This window comes from Halichoeres trimaculatus, unplaced genomic scaffold (genome assembly GCF_033239565.1).
Source record: "Halichoeres trimaculatus isolate MK-OKI-2021-1 unplaced genomic scaffold, fHalTri1.1 fHalTri1_scaffold_1, whole genome shotgun sequence".
Classification (NCBI taxonomy): Eukaryota; Metazoa; Chordata; class Actinopteri; order Labriformes; family Labridae; genus Halichoeres; species Halichoeres trimaculatus.
Window position 1 is genome coordinate 5,854,623 of NW_027437179.1, and position 21,509 is coordinate 5,876,131.

Genomic DNA, 21,509 nt, shown 5'->3' on the forward strand with positions numbered 1-21,509 from the left:
CATGTTATTAACTGACAACAATATCAATTGTAATGCTTTATTATTTTTGGCTGAAGGGCAGTTTAAAGCCTCTGGTCCAAAAGTGGTACGTCCCATAAAAGTGTAAGAAAACTGAACTGTGTCTCACAACTTCATCTTCTAACCAAAATATAAACAGTGATTAACAAATTTATCAGCCCACCACCCAGTGTAAGGTGTTTGTCACCACTGTCCTAAATGAAGAGGATTTAACTGATGACCAACATATCTGTTTATGTTTCTGTTATAGTTAATCCAAAGGTAATGGAAGCTATTTCATCTAAACCACATCTGTGATTCAAAATATGTTCATGCTTTTCAAGAGTGTACTGTTTACCAAAAAAAGAAAGGAAAAAAGGAAAACAAAAAAAGGACCAACTCAAATAAAAGGACTTTGTTCTCTAATACAAACAGACCCTATGAAACCATTGCAGTTCCCTTTATGTTGTCCTCCTTTCTCAGTCTCTCTCTCAACAGATGTTTTTCTACTGAAATGTCAAGTAATGTGTATACATGAAGACATCATTATGATCATATTTACAGCACAAATTTATTTCAAACTCTTTACACTTTTCACAAATATTCAATGACTTTTAATTACACATATCATTTATAACTGTGAAAATAAAGAGAAACTGAATCTTCCAAAGCAGCTGAGGAGGTTTAACCTCAACAGTGAATTGTCACAGCAGCTCAGTAATGTCTTTCAATTTATGAACAGTTCTGTGTTGTCAGACTTTTCCACATTTCAAGCAGCTAAAACTTTTTCTTTAGAGTGAACAAATGTGCGTGAAGTCACATTTTCTTAACAGTTAAATCCTTTCCCACATCCTGAGCTGCTGTAAGTGTTTGGTTCTGCTTAACAAAAGTGTCTGACCAAATCTACATGACAAGTAAATCTTTTACTCACTTTAAGCAGCAAGAAGCAGGCAAGTAAGGCTTTTCTTTGGTGTAGACAAATGTGTGGTGTCAAACTTTCTTTCGTTAAATTCTTTTCCCACATTCAGTGAAGCTGAATGTTTTTCTTTTGAGTGATAAGACTTTTACAGTCAGATTTACTTTTTAATCAAGTACATCCCCACATTCAGTGCAGCTAAAGTTTGATTGACCATATGTTTTGTCAAACCGTGTTTAGTGATGAATTCTTTCCAACAGTCTGTGCAGCTGAAGATTTCTCTTTGGAGTGCACATACAAGTGTGTTCTCAGATTTGCTTTTTGCTTGAAACGTTTCCCATATTCTCAGAGCTGAAACGTTTCTCTCTTCATCGACAAGCATGTGTTTAATTTGATTTCCTTTTTGGTTAAATCTCTTCCCACATTTGGTGCAGATGAAATTTTTCTCTTTTGCATGAACAATCATGTGTTTGGTCAGAATTGCTTTGTGGTTAAATCCTTTCCCACATTCAGTGCAGGTAAAACGTTTCTTTTTTGAGTGAACAAGAATGTATCTATCTCGATTTTCTTTTTGGTTAAATCTCTTGCCACATTCAGAGCAGCTGAAATGTTTCTCTTTTGAGTGAACAAGGATGTGTGAATTGAGATTTACTTTGCGATTAAGTCCTTTCCCACATTCAGAGCAACTAAAAGGTTTCTCTTATGAGTGCACAAGCATGTGTGAATTGAGATTTGCTTTTTGATTAAATCTCTTCCCACATTCAGAGCAACTGAAATTTTTCACTTTTGAGTGAACAACCAAATGTAATCTGAGATTTGCTTTAAGGCTAAATCTTTTCCCACATTCAGAGCAACTGAAAGGTTTCTCTTTTGAGTGAACAAGCATGTGTGTATCTCCATTTCCTTTTTTGTTAAATCTCTTCCCACATTCAGAGCAGCTGAAAGGTTTTTCTTGGACGTGGACTATCTAAGTCTGCCTAAAGATCCTGTTTGTGAATCTTTTTCCACATTTAGAACAACTGAAAGGTTTCACTTTGGAGTGCACATACAAGTGTTTATTTAGACTTGCATTGCGGTTAAATCTTTTTCCACATTCAGAGCAGCTGAAAGGTTTCTCTTTGCTGTGAACAAGCATGTGAAGTCAGATGTTGTTTACGACCAAATCCTTTTCCACATTTACAGCACTCGAAAAGTTTCTCTTTAGTGTGAACAATCATGTTTGGTCAGATAACCTCTACAACTAAATCCTTTTCCACATTCAGAGCACTCAAAAGGTTTCTCTCTGGTGTGGTTTAACATATGTCTGCCTAAAGATCCTCTGTTTGTGAAACTTTTTCCACACTCAGAGCAGCTGAAAGGTTTCTCTTTGGAGTGCACATACAAGTGTTTTTTTAGAGTTGCTTTGTGGTTAAATCTTTTCCCACATTCAGAGCAGCTGAAAGCTTTTTCTTTGCTGTGAACAAGCATGTGTGAAGTCATATTATATTGAAAACGGAATCCTTTTCCACATTCAGAGCACTTGAAAGGTTTTTCTTTGGTGTGAACAAGCATGTGTGAAGTCAGATGTCGTTTACGACTAAATCCTTTTTCACATTTACAGCACTTGAAAGGTTTTTCTTTGATGTGAACAGTCATATGTTTGTTCAGATAACCCTTACAACTAAATCCTTTTCCACATTCAGAGCACTTAAAAGGTTTTTCTTGGGCGTGGTTTAACATATGTATGCCTAAAGATCCTCTGTTTGTGAAACTTTTTCCACACTCAGAGCAGCTGAAAGGTTTCTCTTTGGAGTGCACATTCAAGTGTCTCTTCATAGTTGCTTTGTGGTTAAATCTTTTCCCACATTCAGAGCAGCTGAAAGGTTTTTTTTTGGTGTGAACAAGCATGTGTGTATTCAGATGATGTTTAAGACCAAATCCTTTTCCACATTCACAGCACTTGAAAGGTTTCTCTCTGGTGTGAACAATCATATGTTTGTTTAGATAATCTTTAAGCCTAAATCCTTTTTCACATTGAGAGCACTTAAAAGGTTTTTCTTTGGAAGGTTTTTCTTTGTGGACTAACATGTGTCTGCCTAACAGGTCTCTGGTCTTCTTCCAGTCATCTTCCTCATCTTCAGTCCTTGATCCAGAATCTGAGGAGGCTTCGATCTTAACCTCAATCTCTGCTTGTAAATTTCTTTCTGGATCTGAGCTCCTCTCTGGTTCTGGTCTTCCACAGTCCTCTCCACCAGCTGCTGTTTCCATATGGTCAGTCAGTGTGTGATGAAGCAGTGAGGACTCAGGTTCCTCTTCATCATTTTCACTCTTCATATGGACTGAAGGAAACAGGACCTTGGTATCAGCCTCCTCCAGTCCTTGAAGCTGCTCTCTCCTCTGACCGATCCACACTTCCTCCTGTTCCTCTTTAATGAGTGGGGACTCATTCTCCTCCTGGTCTGGATAGGGGCTCCTCTCCTGCTGCTCAGGGGGAAGCTCCTCTTTCTTCACCATTAGTAGCTGAACATCTGCAGGACACAATGAACAAATATTAATGAGATATTAGATCATCTTCCTGATGGAGAATCTGAAAGAAGAAAAAAAAAAACTCAGGGTCTTTACTTCCTGCTCTGCTGCTGAACTGTAAGGACAATCTTATTCACTGGACTAGAACTACTAAAAAGGCCTCATTTTCAAAATAGCAGCCATCAAGTCCTTAAAATGACTATTACTCCTTGAATTACATCCCAGACCAAGAACACTGGTGCCTGATACATGTTTTATCCTAATAAGCATATTTACATGATAGATGAGTTATCACAAGTACAGTTATATGTTAAAGCAATTGGTTACAAGTAGGGATGTTTGGTTACACTTTTTTTTTCAGACCAATACCAGTTCTTTAAGCTAGCGTTTTTAGCTTTTTTATGTTTATTATTCTTATTATTATTATTTTAAACCTGATGGACACGCACAAAAATAGAAGAGGACCCAAAGTCAAGTGAAACCAGGTTAGCATTGTTTAAATAAAAACTGAAAAGCAATGGGACAATGGGCTCAAAGGCCCATCTAAGTATAGAAAAAGCTCTTAGCCATCAGTTTTTTTTACAGTCTATGCTGCGGACTGAGGGTGCATCTCAATGTGTTAACTTCGTGCTTCCTCCGTCCTATCTCCTCCACGACACCGGAAGTACTTTCCCAGTCGCCATTTTGAAGACTGTCCCAAAGCGATAACTGGGCTTGGAGGAGAGAGGATGGCGGAGACTGATCGGAGGAGCTATGATCGAGGAGACACGAGAGCTGGCTTTGCGAGAGTCTTTTCACGGACAGACACGCCCCCATATGGAATATCACTCTCTGATTGGACGCTGCAGCAGCTCAGACTTTACATGAAACTTCACAAACACAACAGAGTTTAATGAGAGAAAAGACGAGCTGAGGACAGGCACAGAGGATCGTTCAGAAACTGATCATACATCTAGTAATAAAGTGTTCGCTGTGAATTTAAAGCAGAAAACACTGAACACAACCATCATCAAATCAATATAACAGAGGATTAATACAGAAAACTTACTGATAAATAATATCTGCCTGAGACACAATAAGGTGGGTTATATTAATAAGCTTCAGAGTTCATGATCAGATGGGCTCTAGATAAAGGCTAAATAATTCATAAATAATCTAACAACTACACATTTTACCGGTAAAGTGATCCGTGAGCTTCTAAACAGCTCACAGAATAAACAGAGAGCAGCTTTTCTTCATGGTAAAGTGTTTGTTAAACTGGTTAAAGGAACAGACAAATCTCTGTTACTGTTTCTGTTTGATCAGAGTTATTACAGCGCACATGCCCAGACGCAGAAACAGCTGTTAGAGCTGACTGACAGATGATCCAGAGGTGATCAGCTGATGCCGTCATCAATGAAACATGTCGCTTCATGTGAGGCTCCGAAGGAGAGGATGTCCCATTGCTCTAAAAACGAATCTCCTCCATCCTCTCTCCTCTCTTTATTTCCTCGTGTCTCTCTAATGCATCTCTGGTGGGAGGGACTAAGATGTAAGTGAATGACGCAAGTAGAGGAAGGAAGGATGGAACTTTGGAGCCACTACCTTAGTAGTGGCTGCAGACAGTGGCGCGGCTGAGTCAGAGCCGTAACCAGCTATGAGGTCACTGAGGTCCGGACCTGTGTAAAAATTTCAGAGAAAAAAATAAAACCAGCCCCAATCTGCGCATCAAAGGTATAAACACAGGGGAGCTTTTATTTAGAAACCGCGGCATGCAGGAAGTTATCTGATGAAGCCTGTACTCGCAGTGACTTTGAACGCGCTTGACAGGAAGCAGAGAACGACACCGTGAGGTGAGTGACAGATTCTTTATTATTTTACCAACAAGCAGCTCGCTGTAAATGAATCCAGACCTTCGGGTGTTTTTGACCAGCACGATCTGATAGTGTCTTATAAACCTTCATGCAGACAGGTCCGTTATTTTCTGTCTGTGCTGATACAGCAGTATATCACTCTTTAGAAAGAGGAGGAGGAAGCCGGGGGTTTGATCCGAGGTCCAAACCCGTGGAATATTTCAGCAGGATTTAATTCATCTCATTTTATCCCATGGTCTGTGTGATTACTGATTCAGACTGGGTTTAAACCTACTTAAAACAGGTAAAAGACGTTACGGTTAGATTGCCCGTTGCCAGTTCCCCCTGATGCCAGTTTAAAGTGCTGTTTTGTAAAACAGATTGTTTTGTTTACAAAACATGTCAAAGAGGTGAGAGAATCTACTTAGAGTTTCTGGCTTTAAAACAACCAATAATGCTCTAAATAAAAGAATTAGTGGATGTCATTGACTGGTCTGTACCAATATAACACCAAACTTTACATTTGATATTTTTTTTCCAAAAAATGTATAGTTTATTGATATATATACTTTCATGGGTTAAATTTGCATCGATTACTAGTGATGGGCCCGGCAACACCAATGCGTCGGCGCATGCGTCGAGCTCATAGAGCAAAACCCGTGTCGGTGCGCGTATCGCTTTAAGAAGGTCACGTGACCGATACTGGAACTGTTTCGAAGTGAAACTGACGCGCCAAACCGTCTTTAAGCGCATCTGTCAACGAGATGTGTCGGCCAAACAAATCTCTGATCCGATCTGACGCGATCATCGTGAAATCCGTCAATAATTATGGCACAGAAAAGAAAGGTTTCCGCCGTGTGGGACCACTTTGATGTCATGACGGAAAATAAGGTATTTGTTTTAACATCCTTGTTTCATCCTGTTCCTCTCAGAGTTTCCACTTGATCTATCTGAATTAAAAAAAATTCAAAGGGACTCTTAGTTTACTATTAATATTATTTTCTGCAGGTTAAATGTCGCATTTGTTCGACAGAACTATCTTATTTAAATAAAAGCACATCTTCAATGCTGAGGCATTAGGGCCAGGCATGAGAGTGAAGTCCCTGATACACCTGGGATAAAGTCAGGTGTACAGCCACTCTAAAACGTACACACAGTTCCTTTATTGATAAGTAATTATTATCAATTTATTCTTGACTTCTTTTTTAACCATCAAGCCTCCAGAAAGCAGATGCTTGATGAGGCTGTTTTGAACTTCATCCTGAAGGACTGCCAGCCCCTCAGCATTGTAGAGTGTGAAGGGTTCGGGGAACTGGTTCAGGTCCTCGAGCCCTCAAATGACTGAATTTCAAGACTTTGGAAGAAAATATTTTTTTTCATAAAAATTTGTAAATGAAAAACTTCCAGTCCACAAGCATCCTCATTCACAACATGTTCACTGAGATTTTCACGTTATGACACATGTTCACATTATTTATTGACTGTATCTGCAAATATCAGAGATAATTCAAACTTAAATGAAGAAAGGAAATAATACAATATTAAATACAATGACTTAAATTATATTATTGTATATACTAGGTCATTATATCAGTGTCAGTTGAGTATGTTTACTAGGTTGCCTGTAGGGATTTTTAAAGTCCAGCAGGTGTCAGTATTCAGTGACACAGTATCAACACTGTCAATACAGTTTGGCAATGTGTCGAAACGCTTCATGACGCCTCATCTACCCATCACTATCGATTACATTTACAGATCATATCACAGCAAAGTAATGTGGGCCTTTACTATTTTTTTAAGTATGTGGATCTATGTAGATAGATAGATAGATAGATAGATAGATAGATAGATAGATAGATAGATAGATAGATAGATAGATAGATAAAGATGTAAGTTGCAAAAAAAATCGAATCCTTTCTAAATGATCCTAAAATGAAGCATAATCTATATCTGTTATCTTAGGTGACATTTTGGTGTGAATTGTGCAAAAACTGATAAAAAGGGATTTTTTTCCCCTCTCATCTCAATGTCTCAATGAGTAGGCCTGCCGCAGAGCCACTGAAGCTGCGCTTTTCAACTATAACGGCTGTGCGCGCTCCCGTGGACCGGAAATCCACCGGAAATTGGCTAAAATCAACTTTTGGTACAACACCTGCTCCATCCATTTTTCATCCATTTTGTTGGCGATGGTTCGAGCGTTCGAGAGAAAAATGCTTGGAAGCGGTCGTTTGTGTGGTTGCTTCCGTAACCGCGTAAGCACTCCGGCCCTGCAGCCCCGCTTCCGTTGTCTCTCTCGACGGCATTGTGATCCACGAAGACCCGGGAGTTCTTGCTTTGTCCGTCAGGATGTTATGCGAGTCAATAAAATCAGCAGTAACGCTCTGTTTGACCTCCTGTCCTACCCGAAACAGTTCGTGTCTCATATCTGGTTTTAAGATCGTCTCTAAGTCTGTTTTAAACGACCTGGCTGGGAGAGCAGTTAGCCGCAGCTACTGTGAGCGCCGCGACAATTTATCCTAATACAGTCAGTGTTTCTCACACAGAAAACTTACATCAACCTTCTTTTTCCACACAGATAATCCACAGTAGACTACACATTTCCAGAGGAACTCATACTGATTTTCACATGAATTAAAACCCGCTCAGAGCTTCCGTCTATCAACCTTAGCTACTGGCTCTATTCCCTGAAACATTATCACACACATGTTCAGAAACCAACCTGCTCTGTGCAGCTTTATCTCAGGGATTAAAATTATTTCCAGTAGTTCTCTTTGTCGCTGGAGCTCCTCTTCGTATCTAGATACTGTTCTTCTTTCTTCCAGATCTCTGATGACCGCAGCGAGCAGCCGCCGCTCGAAGAAATCTTTAAGATCCTGAAACCTGGACATCTCCTCACATCCAAGAGTCAAAGAAGAAGAAACTATAACCTGGTGAATTCCACTGAGCTGATTTTCTCAGTTTCTGACGGGGAGTGTTTCCGACACAGTTTAAAAAGGTGAGCTTCTTCTTCTTTTCAACTATAACGGCTGTGCGCGCTCCCGTGGACCGGAAATTACGTCAGGTCATGGGGATTACGCACTGCCCTCCCGTCTATCCACCTGGAAAACGTCCGCTCTCTGTCAAACAAGATGGATAAACTGCTGCTCCTCAACAGAAAAAACTCCGACTTTGGCAGACCCACCGCCCTGTGTTTCACTGAAACCTGGCGCAGTGAACACATCCCTGACAGCGCTCTACATCTGCCCGGCTTCAGGCTCCTGCGCACGGACCGCGTAACGGAGCTCCCTGGGAAGACGAGGGGAGGCCGGACATGCTTTTATATAAACGAAGGTTGGTGTACAGATGTCACAGTGTTGAAGAGGACATGTAGCCTCCAGTTGTTATCTTTTTTTTTTTTTTACCTGTCGCCTGTTTTATTCACCGCGGGAGTTCTCCTCGTTTGTGCTGGTCAGTGTTTACATCCCACCTCAGGTGTGCGTAACAGAGGCGCAGCAGCAGCTCGCCGACCAGATCACAGACGTGGAGAGGAAGCATCCAGACTCCCTGCTCATCATTTTAGGGGAAATTTAACAGAGCAAACCTCAGCCATGAACTCTGAAAATACAGACAGCACGTCACGTGTCCCAATATATTCTCGACCATTGCTACACCACAATAAAGGACTCATATCACTCTGTGCAGCTTTCACATCCAGCACATGGACAGTCAACACCGGCGCCCCCCAGGGGTGTGTGCTCTCCCCACTGCTCTTCTCCCTCTACACCGATGACTGCACCTCAGGGGACCCCTCTGTGAAACTCCTGAAGTTTGCGGACGACACCACCATCATCGGTCTCATCCAGGATGGTGACGAGGCCGCTTACAGACAGGAGGTGGAACAGCTGGTCCTCTGGTGTGGTCAGAACCACCTGGAGCTGAACCCGCTCAAGACTGTGGAGATGACAGTGGACTTTAGGAGAACACCCCCCCCCCCCCCCCCCCCCCCCCCCCTCCTCACCATTCTTCCATTCTTAACAACACTGTGTCTACTGTGGACTCCTTCTGGTTCCTGGGATCCACCATCTGAAGTGGACCTCCCACACAGACTCTATCAGGAAATAGGCACAGCAGAGGTTGTACTTCCTCAGACAGCTCAGGAAGTTCAACCTGCCCCAGGACCTGCTCATCATCTTCTACACCTCCATCATCCAGTCCGTCCTGTGCTCCTCCATCTAGGTTTGGTTTTCCTCAGCCTCCAAACACGATCGGCACAGACTACAGAGAACAGTCAGGGCTGCAGAAAAAATCATCTGAGCCAGCCTGCCTTCCATCCAGGACTTATATCGGTCCAGGACCAGGAACTCTCTACTACTTAAGTTCTATTTTTTCTACTTTTTTAATATTTAGTGTTTCTCAGTGTTTTTCTATTCACAGCAATTGTACCAAGAGAGTGCAGCTTGAACTGAAGTCAAATTCCTTGTATCCTGGAAATACATGGTGAATAAAGCTGATTCTGATTCTATGGAGTTTAATAGTAGTTGTTATCCACCATTGTTGCATTACCGCCACCTAGTGGATGATATTAGTTGTGCTCCAACAATCAGGCCAAAGGGCCTTTTTCAAACCGCCCCCTACACACTCTCCCTAACCACTACACCCCCACGTTTGCGCGTTCTCACGGAGGGTCCGCCACATTAAGGGTCATCCCAAACCGATCCGCGGGGAGGGGTAGTGGGCTATAAAACCATAGATATACATAGAAAGGCTTTTCTATATATATCTAGGTATGAAACCCTCCACAAGCGAGTCTGCACGAATGCCGACTCGCTGAACACGTGCAGCGCCAAATTGTGTCCGGTGTCAGCCATAGAGGAAGCAACATACAAATGAAAGTTCCACGCATATGTGCCTGCACGAACACTGTTAAACTAACACAAATATTTAATGATTGTCATGCAGATGTTCATAACTTTAGATGTACATGTCATTGATCAAGGCCTGCCTTGCATTTGTTCAGACAGTTCGTGTTTACTTCAGTGTTCAATATTTAAAGGGACTGTCACAAAAACAAAAGAATTCATTCAAGCGAGAGTGAAACATGAAAAACTCTTCAATAAAAGAAGAAATGCAGCCAAAGAAGCGTGGGAGTAAGTTTCTTTTGTATTTTCTACTTTACATTTTCTTTTTTTCTTTGTCTGTTTCCGCCTGAGATCGAGTGAAGTTTCTGTCCCAAAACTGTATTTATACCCTACACCCTGATGAAGTGAGCTTCATTCAGCTACGAGTGTGACTCCGTGACGGAGGGGGCGTGTGTAGGGGGCGGTTTGAAAAAGGCCCAAAGACTCACACAACCTGCAGACTTAATCACTCAGGTTTTTGTTTAACTGGACTGGATTTCTCAAGGTTCAAGTAAGAAAAGTTCCCGAAATATCATTTAAATGATGATTAAAATGTCTACAAAACAAAGAGTTTTTCATACCTGTGGAAAAAACATCTATGAGGGAGGATCTTCTACCTAGAGGTGTTCCACATTCAGCTGAGGAAGCACATGAGGACCAGGAGGAACAGGAGGAGACAGCTGCTGCTAATGGGCCGATAACTCCTGGTCCAGAGGGGAGAGAGGTCCATCATCTTCTTCATCCTCTGAGTCATACATGGACCCAGAATCCTCGCTGATCCAGGATAAAGAGTCATCCTCACTGTCTTCAGCCTCATCTTCACTCTCTTCATCTTCAGTCCCATCATCAGAGGACAGTGGGGCAATAAAGCCCTAAGGAATACTTACCTGTGCCTGTCCCTGGTCTTCCTCCTCCTCATCATCATCCTAAATCTGGATCACCTCAGGGAGGCCTTCCCCAGCAGGACGTTCAACTACGAGACCAACGCCACCTGATGGGAGCCAAAAATACAGCGGTTTAAATACCTCAATGAAAATTATTTAGGCTTTAAAAAACAAAACCAGACAATGAGAAGGCTGTAACTACAACTGTAATACAAACAACAATGAGCAAGCATCAGAAAATGAGTGGTTTTAACAGTGATATCACTGACTTTGTAGTTCTGTCTGTACCATTGAGGGCAGAGAATAACCGTATGATGCATTCATGGAGAACCTGCGGCTACCAACATTATTGTTTTCACTTTTTCTAGGGAAAACTTTTCTTACAAAAAACTGAGGATGGAAAAAATGTTAAATCAAAGCTGAATATGAATAAAGATCCTATATGACTCAGGCCTGTTTGACTGTGTGGTTTTCAGAGAGACCATATCAAAGCTAGCTAGCTTGATGACAGGTGTTTCAATTCGCTCAGCAGTGATCTACATCGTTCTGTCAATATTGTATCACACTGCTGGTCCAGACTGATTTAAACAACAACACAAATAAAGCATAAAGGAGTAAATGACATTGAGAATAAGAGGAAATATAAAAATGGATCTATGTGAAAAGCTTTGAGAATGAAATGTACCATCTCTGTACAAAAACAGCTAGCTAGCTAAAAGCCCATCGTTAGCATTGTTTAAAATATGGCCTGGTCAACATCTGGAGTTCATGTTAAAATAAAAGAAATGTGATTTCCTCACACCAAAATACAAAAATTCATATTGAAATCTTAACTTTGAGTAAATTCCATACCTGGCCTAAGAAATTGTTCAGACAACAATCCAAATCAAACATTTCTACTCAGAGAAAATGTGACAGGCATGTTAGCCAAACCTGTGCTCTCCTCACAGGCTAATATCATGTTAAGAAGCCTCCACTTTAAATTTAAAAGCTTTGACTGACACACCTTTTGGGGAGAAAAACACTTTGATTTTTCTGGAAAACTATTTATTTTATATAGATAATCTGATATTTCTTATACCTGGTTGGTTATTCACCAACTCACAGGCCACTCCCACCCCCAGGTGTTTGTTGTCCATCAGAGGTCTGCTGAGGCCGTTTCAGAGCAGCTCCATGTCCACCAGAGAGTTCTTAGAGCAGCTCTTTCTCCTTTTTCTTTCTTTGTTGGAGATATCTATCCATCGCTTTCAGAGAGTGAGCTTTCCACGGCTAGGATTTGCATAAGGTCAAAGTTCAATTGCAAAGGGAATGAAGAATGGTGTGGGGTCTGTTTATAGACTCTGATCTATTTCCATGGCAACTAATGGCGTGTCTGTGCAAGGGTGTGCAATTAGTTTGGTGACCACTGCCTTGACCATGATATTAATTGACAACAACATCAATTGTAATGCTTTATTATTTTGGCTGAAGGGCAGTTTAAAGCCTCTGGTCCAAAAGTGGTACGTCCCATAAAAGTGTAAGAAAACTGAACTGTGTCTCACAACTTCATCTTCTAACCAAAATATAAACAGTGATTAACAAATTTATCAGCCCACCACCCAGTGTAAGGTGTTTGTCACCACTGTCCTAAATGAAGAGGATTTAACTGATGACCAAACTATCTGTTTATGTTTCTGTTATAGTTAACCCACAGGTAATGGAAGCTATTTCATCTAAACCACATCTGTGATTCAAAATATGTTCATGCTTTTCAAGAGTGTTCAAATGTACTGTTTACCAAAAAAAGAAAGGAAAAAAGGAAAACAAAAAAAGGACAAACTCAAATAAAAGGACTTTGTTTTCTAATACAAACAGACCCTATGAAACTATTGCAGTTCCCTTTATGTTGTCCTCCTTTCTTAGTCTCTCTCTCAACAGATGTTTTTCTACTGTAATGACAAGTAGTGTGTATACATGAAGACATCATTATGATCATATTTACAGCACAAATTTATTTCAAACTCTTTACACTTTTCACAATGACTTTTAATTACACATATCATTTATAACTATGAAAATAAAGAGAAACTGAATCTTCCAAAGCAGCTGAGGAGGTTTAACCTCAACAGTGAATTGTCACAGGAAGCTCTAAAGTCAGCTTCAGAGGAATCTAACATCACACTCAGAGCAGCTCAGTAATGTCTTTCAATTTATGAACAGTTCTGTGTTGTCAGACTTAATTGAAAATAAAATACTTTTCCACATTTCAAGCAGCTAAAACTTTTTCTTTAGAGTGAACAAATGTACGTGAAGTCAGATTTTCTTAACAGTTAAATCCTTTCCCACATCCTGAGCTGCTGTAAGTGTTTGGTTCTGCTTAACAAAAGTGTCTCACCAAATCTACATGACAAGTAAATCTTTTACTCACTTTAAGCAGCAGGCAAGTAAGGCTTTTCTTTGGTGTGGACAAATGTGTGGTGTCAAACTTTCTTTCGTTAAATTCTTTTCCCACATTCAGTGCAGCTGAATGTTTTTCTTTTGAGTGATAAGACTTTTACAGTCAGATTTACTTTTTAATCAAGTACATCCCCACATTCAGTGCAGCTAAAGTTTGATTGACCATATGTTTTGTCAAACCGTGTTTAGTGATGAATCCTTTCCAACAGTCTGTGCAGCTGAAGATTTCTCTTTGGAGTGCACATACAAGTGTGTTCTCAGATTTGCTTTTTGCTTGAAACGTTTCCCATATTCTCAGAGCTGAAACGTTTCTCTCTTCATCGACAAGCATGTGTTTAATTTGATTTCCTTTTTGGTTAAATCTCTTCCCACATTTGGTGCAGATGAAATTTTTCTCTTTTGCATGAACAATCATGTGTTTGGTCAGAATTGCTTTGTGGTTAAATCCTTTCCCACATTCAGTGCAGGTAAAACGTTTCTTTTTTGAGTGAACAAGAATGTATCTATCTCGATTTTCTTTTTGGTTAAATCTCTTGCCACATTCAGAGCAGCTGAAATGTTTCTCTTTTGAGTGAACAAGGATGTGTGAATTGAGATTTACTTTGCGATTAAGTCCTTTCCCACATTCAGAGCAACTAAAAGGTTTCTCTTATGAGTGCACAAGCATGTGTGAATTGAGATTTGCTTTTTGATTAAATCTCTTCCCACATTCAGAGCAACTGAAATGTTTCACTTTTGAGTGAACAACCAAATGTAATCTGAGATTTGCTTTAAGGCTAAATCTTTTCCCACATTCAGAGCAACTGAAAGGTTTCTCTTTTGAGTGAACAAGCATGTGTGTATCTCCATTTCCTTTTTTGTTAAATCTCTTCCCACATTCAGAGCAGCTGAAAGGTTTTTCTTGGACGTGGACTATCTAAGTCTGCCTAAAGATCCTGTTTGTGAATCTTTTTCCACATTTAGAACAACTGAAAGGTTTCACTTTGGAGTGCACATACAAGTGTTTATTTAGACTTGCATTGCGGTTAAATCTTTTTCCACATTCAGAGCAGCTGAAAGGTTTCTCTTTGCTGTGAACATGCATGTGAAGTCAGATGTTTACGACCAAATCCTTTTCCACATTTACAGCACTCAAAAAGTTTCTCTTTAGTGTGAACAATCATGTTTGGTCAGATAACCTCTACAACTAAATCCTTTTCCACATTCAGAGCACTCAAAAGGTTTCTCTCTGGTGTGGTTTAACATATGTCTGCCTAAAGATCCTCTGTTTGTGAAACTTTTTCCACACTCAGAGCAGCTGAAAGGTTTCTCTTTGGAGTGCACATACAAGTGTTTTTTTAGAGTTGCTTTGTGGTTAAATCTTTTCCCACATTCAGAGCAGCTGAAAGCTTTTTCTTTGCTGTGAACAAGCATGTGTGAAGTCATATTATATTGAAAACGGAATCCTTTTCCACATTCAGAGCACTTGAAAGGTTTTTCTTTGGTGTGAACAAGCATGTGTGAAGTCAGATGTCGTTTACGACTAAATCCTTTTTCACATTTACAGCACTTGAAAGGTTTTTCTTTGATGTGAACAATCATATGTTTGTTCAGATAACCCTTACAACTAAATCCTTTTCCACATTCAGAGCACTTAAAAGGTTTTTCTTGGGCGTGGTTTAACATATGTATGCCTAAAGATCCTCTGTTTGTGAAACTTTTTCCACACTCAGAGCAGCTGAAAGGTTTCTCTTTGGAGTGCACATTCAAGTGTCTCTTCATAGTTGCTTTGTGGTTAAATCTTTTCCCACATTCAGAGCAGCTGAAAGGTTTTTTTTTGGTGTGAACAAGCATGTGTGTATTCAGATGATGTTTAAGACCAAATCCTTTTCCACATTCACAGCACTTGAAAGGTTTCTCTCTGGTGTGAACAATCATATGTTGGTTTAGATAATCTTTAAGCCTAAATCCTTTTTCACATTGAGAGCACTTAAAAGGTTTTTCTTTGGAAGGTTTTTCTTTGTGGACTAACATGTGTCTGCCTAACAGGTCTCTGGTCTTCTTCCAGTCATCTTCTTCATCTTCAGTCCTTGATCCAGAATCTGAGGAGGCTTCGATCTTAACCTCAATCTCTGCTTGTGAATTTCTTTCTGGATCTGAGCTCCTTGCTGGTTCTGGTCTTCCACAGTCCTCTCCACCAGCTGCTGTTTCCATATGGTCAGTCAGTGTGTGATGAAGCAGTGAGGACTCAGGTTCCTCTTCATCATTTTCACTCTTCATATGGACTGAAGGAAACAGGACCTTGGTATCAGCCTCCTCCAGTCCTTGAAGCTGCTCTCTCCTCTGACCGATCCACACTTCCTCCTGTTCCTCTTTAATGAGTGGGGACTCATTCTCCTCCTGGTCTGGATAGGGGCTCCTCTCCTGCTGCTCAGGGGGAAGCTCCTCTTTCTTCACCATTAGTAGCTGAACATCTGCAGGACACAGTGAACAAATATTAATGAGATATTAGATCATCTTCCTGATGGAGAATCTGAAAGAGAAAAAACTCAGGGTCTTTATTTTCTGCTGCTGAACTGTAAGGACAATCTTATTCACTGGACTAGAACTACTAAAAAGGCCTCATTTTCAAAATAGCAGCCATCAAGTCCTTAAAATGACTATTACTCCTTGAATTACATCCCAGACCAAGAACACTGGTGCCTGATACATGTTTTATCCTAATAAGCATATTTACATGATAGATGAGTTATCACAAGTACAGTTATATGTTAAAGCAATTGGTTACAAGTAGGGATGTTTGGTTACACTTTTTTTTTCAGACCAATACCAGTTCTTTAAGCTAGCGTTTTTAGCTTTTTTATGTTTATTATTCTTATTATTATTATTTTAAACCTGATGGACACGCACAAAAATAGAAGAGGACCCAAAGTCAAGTGAAACCAGGTTAGCATTGTTTCAATAAAAACTGAAAAGCAATGGGACAATTGGCTCAAAGGCCCATCTAAGTTTAGAAAAAGCTCTTAGCCATCAGTTTTTTTTACAGTCTATGCTGCGGACTGAGGGTGCATCTCAATGTGTTAACTTTCGTGCTTCCTCCGTCCTATCTCCTCCACGACACCGGAAGTACTTTCCCAGTCGCCATTTTGAAGACTGTCCCAAAGCGATAACTGGGCTTGGAGGAGAGAGGATGGCGGAGACTGATCGGAGGAGCTATGATCAAGGAGACACGAGAGCTGGCTTTGCGAGAGTTTTTTCACGGACAGACACGCCCCCATATGGAATATCACTCTCTGATTGGACGCTGCAGCAGCTCAGACTTTACATGAAACTTCACAAACACAACAGAGTTTAATGAGAGAAAAGACGAGCTGAGGACAGGCACAGAGGATCGTTCAGAAACTGATCATACATCTAGTAATAAAGTGTTCGCTGTGAATTTAAAGCAGAAAACACTGAACACAACCATCATCAAATCAATATAACAGAGGATTAATACAGAAAACTGACTGATAAATAATATCTTCCTGAGACACAATAAGGTGGGTTATATTAATAAGCTTCAGAGTTCATGATCAGATGGGCTCTAGATAAAGGCTAAATAGTTCATAAATAATCTAACAACTACACATTTTACTGGTAAAGTGATCCATGAGCTTCTAAACAGCTCACAGAATAAACAGAGAGCAGGTTTTCTTCATGGTAACGTGTTTGTTTAACAGGTTAAAGAAACAGACAAATTTCTGTTACTGTTTCTGTTTGATCAGAGTTATTACAGCGCACATGCCCAGACGCAGAAACAGCTGTTATAGCTGACTGACAGATGATCCAGAGGTGATCAGCTGATGCCGTCATCAATGAAACATGTCGCTTCATGTGAGGCTCCGAAGGAGAGGATGTCCCATTGCTCTAAAAACGAATCTCCTCCATCCTCTCTCCTCTCTTTATTTCCTCGTGTCTCTCCATCATCTCTGGTGGGAGGGACTAAAAGGCAAGTGAACGACGCAAGTAGAGGAAGGAAGGATGGAACTTTGGAGCCACTACCTTAGTAGTGGCTGCAGACAGTGGCGCGGCTGAGTCAGAGCCGTAACCAGCTATGAGGTCACCGAGGTCCGGACCTCTGTAAAAATTTCCGAGAAAAAAATAAAACCAGCCCCAATCTGCGCATCAAAGGTATAAACACAGGGGAGCTTTTATTTTGAAACCGCGGCATGCAGGAAGTTATCTGACGAAGCCTGTACTCGCAGTGACTTTGAACGCTCTTGACAGGAAGCAGAGAACGACACCGTCACCGAGTGACAGATTCTTTATTATTTTACCAACAAGCAGCTCGCTGTAAATGAATCCAGACCTTCGGGTGTTTTTGACCAACACGATCTGATAGTGTCTTATAAACCTTCATGCAGACAGGTCCGTTATTTTCTGTCTGTGCTGATACAGCAGTATATCACTCTTTAGAAAGAGGAGGAGGAAGCCGGGGGTTTGATCCGAGGTCCAAACCCGTGGAATACTTCAGCAGGATTTAATTCATCTCATTTTATCCCATGGTCTGTGTGATTACTGATTCAGACTGGGTTTAAACCTACTTTAAACAGGTAAAAGACGTTACGGTTAGATTGCCCGTTGCCAGTTCCCCCTGATGCCAGTTTAAAGTGCTGTTTTGTAAAACAGATTGTTTTGTTTACAAAACATGTCAAAGAGGTGAGAGAATCTACTTAGAGTTTCTGGCTTTAAAACAACCAATAATGCTCTAAATAAAAGAATCAGTGGATGTCATTGACTGGTCTGTACCAATATAACACCAAACTTTACATTTGATATTTTTTTTCCAAAAAATGTATAGTTTATTGATATATATACTTTCATGGGTTAAATTTGCATCGATTACTAGTGATGGGTCCGGCAACACCAATGCGTCGGCGCATGCGTCGAGCTCATAGAGCAAAATCCGTGTCGGTGCGCGTATCGCTTTAAGAAGGTCACGTGACCGATACTGGAACTGTTTCGAAGTGAAACGGACGCGCCAAACCGTCTTTAAGAGCATCTGTCAACGAGATGTGTCGGCCAAACAAATCTCTGATCCGATCTGACGCGATCATCGTGAAATCCGTCAATAATTATGGCACAGAAAAGAAAGTTTTCCGCCGTGTGGGACCATTTTGATGTCATGACGGAAAATAAGGTATTTGTTTTAACATCCTTGTTTCATCCTGTTCCTCTCAGAGTTTCCACTTGATCCATCTGAACTAAAAAAAAATCAAAGGGACTCTTAGTTTACTATTAATATTATTTTCTGCAGGTTAAATGTCGCATTTGTTCGACAGAACTATCTTATTTAAATAAAAGCACATCTTCAATGCTGAGGCATTAGGGCCAGGCACGAGAGTGAAGTCCCTGATACACCCGGGATAAAGTCAGGTGTACAGCCACTCTAAAACGTACACACAGTTGCTTTATTGATAAGTAATTATTATTAATTTATTCTTGACTTCTTTTTTAACCATCAAGCCTCCAGAAAGAAGATGCTTGATGAGGCTGTTTTGAACTTCATCCTGAAGGACTGCCAGCCCCTCAGCATTGTAGAGTGTGAAGGGTTCGGGGAACTGGTTCAGGTCCTCGAGCCCTCAAATGACTGAATTTCAAGACTTTGGAAGAAAATATTTTTTTTCATAAAAATTTGTAAATGAAAAACTTCCAGTCCACAAGCATCCTCATTCACAACATGTTCACTGAGATTTTCACGTTATGACACATGTTCACATTATTTATTGACTGTATCTGCAAATATCAGAGATAATTCAAACTTAAATGAAGAAAGGAAATAATACAATATTAAATACAATGACTTAAATTATATTATTGTATATACTAGGTCATTATATCAGTGTCAGTTGAGTATGTTTACTAGGTTGCCTGTAGGGATTTTTAAAGTCCAGCAGGTGTCAGTATTCAGTGACACAGTATCAACACAGTGTCAATACAGTTTGGCAATGAGTCGAAACGCTTCATGACGCCTCATCTACCCATCACTATCGATTACATTTATTTTACAGATCATATCACAGCAAAGTAATGTGGGCCTTAACTATTTTTTTAAGTATGTGGATCTATGCAGATAGATAGATAGATAGATAGATAGATAGATAGATAGATAGATAGATAGATAGATAGATAGATAAAGATGTAAGTTGCAAAAAAAATCGAATCCTTTCTAAATGATCCTTAAATGAAGCATAATCTATATCTGTTATTTTAGGTGACATTTTGGTGTGAATTGTGCAAAAACTGATAAAAAGGGATTTTTTCCCCCTCTCATCTCAATGTCTCAATAAGTAGGCCTGCCGCAGAGCCACAGAAGCTGCGCTTTTCAACTATAACGGCTGTGCGCGCTCCCGTGGACCGGAAATCAGTTTCTGGCTAAAATCAACTTTTGGTACAACACCTGCTCCATCCATTTCTCATCCATTTAATTGGCGATGGATCGAGCATTCGAGAGAAAAATGCTTGGAAGCGGTCGTTTGTGTGGTTGCTTCCGTAACCGCGTAAGCACTCCGGCCCTGCAGCCCCGCTTCCGTTGTCTCTCTCGACGGCATTGTGATCCACGAAGACCCGGGAGTTCTTGCTTTGTCCGTCAGGATGTTAAGCGAGTCAATAAAATCAGCAGTAACGCTCTGTTTGACCTCCTGTCTTACCCGAAACAGTTCGTGTCTCATATCTGGTTTTAAGATCGTCTCTAAGTCTGTTTTAAACGACCTGGCTGGGAGAGCAGTTAGCCGCAGCTACTGTGAGCGCCGCGACAATTTATCCCTAATACAGTCAGTGTTTCTCACACAGAAAACTTACATCAACCTTCTTTTTCCACACAGCTAATCCAATAGATTACACATTTCCAGAGGAACTCATACTGATTTTCACATGAATTAAAACCCGCTCAGAGCTTCCGTCTATCAACCTTAGCTACTGGCTCTATTCCCTGAAACATTATCACACACATGTTCAGAAACTAACCTGCTCTGTGCAGCTTTATCTCAGGGATTAAAATTATTTCCAGTATTTCTCTTTGTCGCTGGAGCTCCTCTTCGTATCTAGATACTGTTCTTCTTTCTTCCATGTCTCTGATGACCGCAGCGAGCAGCCGCCGCTCGAATAAATCTTTAAGGTCCTGAAATCTGGACATCTCCTCACATCCAAGAGTCAAAGAAGAAGAAACTGTACCCTGGTGACTTCCACTGAGCTGATTTTCTCAGTTTCTGACGGGGAGTGTTACCGACACAGTTTAAAAAGGTGAGCTTCTTCTTCTTTTCAACTATAACGGCTGTGCGCGCTCCCGTGGACCGGAAATTACGCAGGTCATGGGGATTACGCACACTGCGCTCCCGTCTATCCACCTGGCCAACGTCCGCTCTCTGTCAAACAAGATGGATAAACTGCTGCTCCTCAACAGAAAAAACTCCGCCTTTGGCAGACCCACCGCCCTGTGTTTCACTGAAACCTGGCGCAGTGAACACATCCCTGACAGCGCTCTACATCTGCCCGGCTTCAGGCTCCTGCGCGCGGACCGCGTAACGGAGCTCTCTGGGGAGACGAGGGGAGGCGGAACATGCTTTTATATAAACGAAGGTTGGTGTACAGATGTCGCAGTGTTGAAGAGGACATGTAGCCTCCAGTTGTAATCTTTTTTCATAAACTGGAACAGTTTCTTCCCCCAGGCCGTCACTCTGATGAACACTTAACCTGCCATAAAACAACAACTCATATACCTCATGTACAGCTACAGCCTCTGTTTTTATTGCACATTCATGTTCATTTTTTGTCTTGCAATTTGCACATTCTGATGTCTACTCAGTGCACTACTTTTAATCTTTTTAACTTTTTAACTTAAATTGCGTACATATCTTTATTCTACTCCGTTCAAAGTTCTTTATTTTAATATTGTAATTATTATTACTTTCTCTACTACTCAAGTTCTATTTTTTCTACTTTTTTAATATTTAGTGTTTCTCAGTGTTTTTCTATTCACAGCAATTGTACCAAGAGAGTGCAGCTTAAACTGAAGTCAAATTCCTTGTATTCTGGAAATACA

The 21,509-nt window shown here is 40.6% G+C and overlaps 2 protein-coding genes and 2 pseudogenes across 2 annotated transcripts; all 4 read right to left on the reverse strand.

Moving 5' to 3' along the window:
* Positions 1–724: 724 nt before the first annotated feature.
* LOC141789165 (uncharacterized) lies at positions 725–2,048 on the reverse strand (annotated as a pseudogene).
* A 65-nt stretch (positions 2,049–2,113) lies between these two features.
* LOC141789142 (uncharacterized) lies at positions 2,114–8,345 on the reverse strand. Its single transcript, XM_074668465.1, has 2 exons — positions 7,970–8,345; positions 2,114–3,420 (listed from the first exon to the last, which is right to left on the reverse strand). The coding sequence occupies exons 1-2, from the start codon at positions 8,136–8,138 to the stop codon at positions 2,114–2,116; spliced, it is 1,476 nt and encodes a 491-aa protein (XP_074524566.1). The 5' UTR covers positions 8,139–8,345.
* Positions 8,346–12,999: 4,654 nt separating this feature from the next.
* LOC141789158 (uncharacterized) lies at positions 13,000–14,531 on the reverse strand (annotated as a pseudogene).
* Positions 14,532–14,593: 62 nt separating this feature from the next.
* LOC141789134 (uncharacterized) lies at positions 14,594–20,766 on the reverse strand. The gene is made up of 2 exons (XM_074668452.1): positions 20,435–20,766; positions 14,594–15,900 (listed from the first exon to the last, which is right to left on the reverse strand). The coding sequence occupies exons 1-2, from the start codon at positions 20,601–20,603 to the stop codon at positions 14,594–14,596; spliced, it is 1,476 nt and encodes a 491-aa protein (XP_074524553.1). The 5' UTR covers positions 20,604–20,766.
* Between the last annotated feature and the right edge of the window lie 743 nt (positions 20,767–21,509).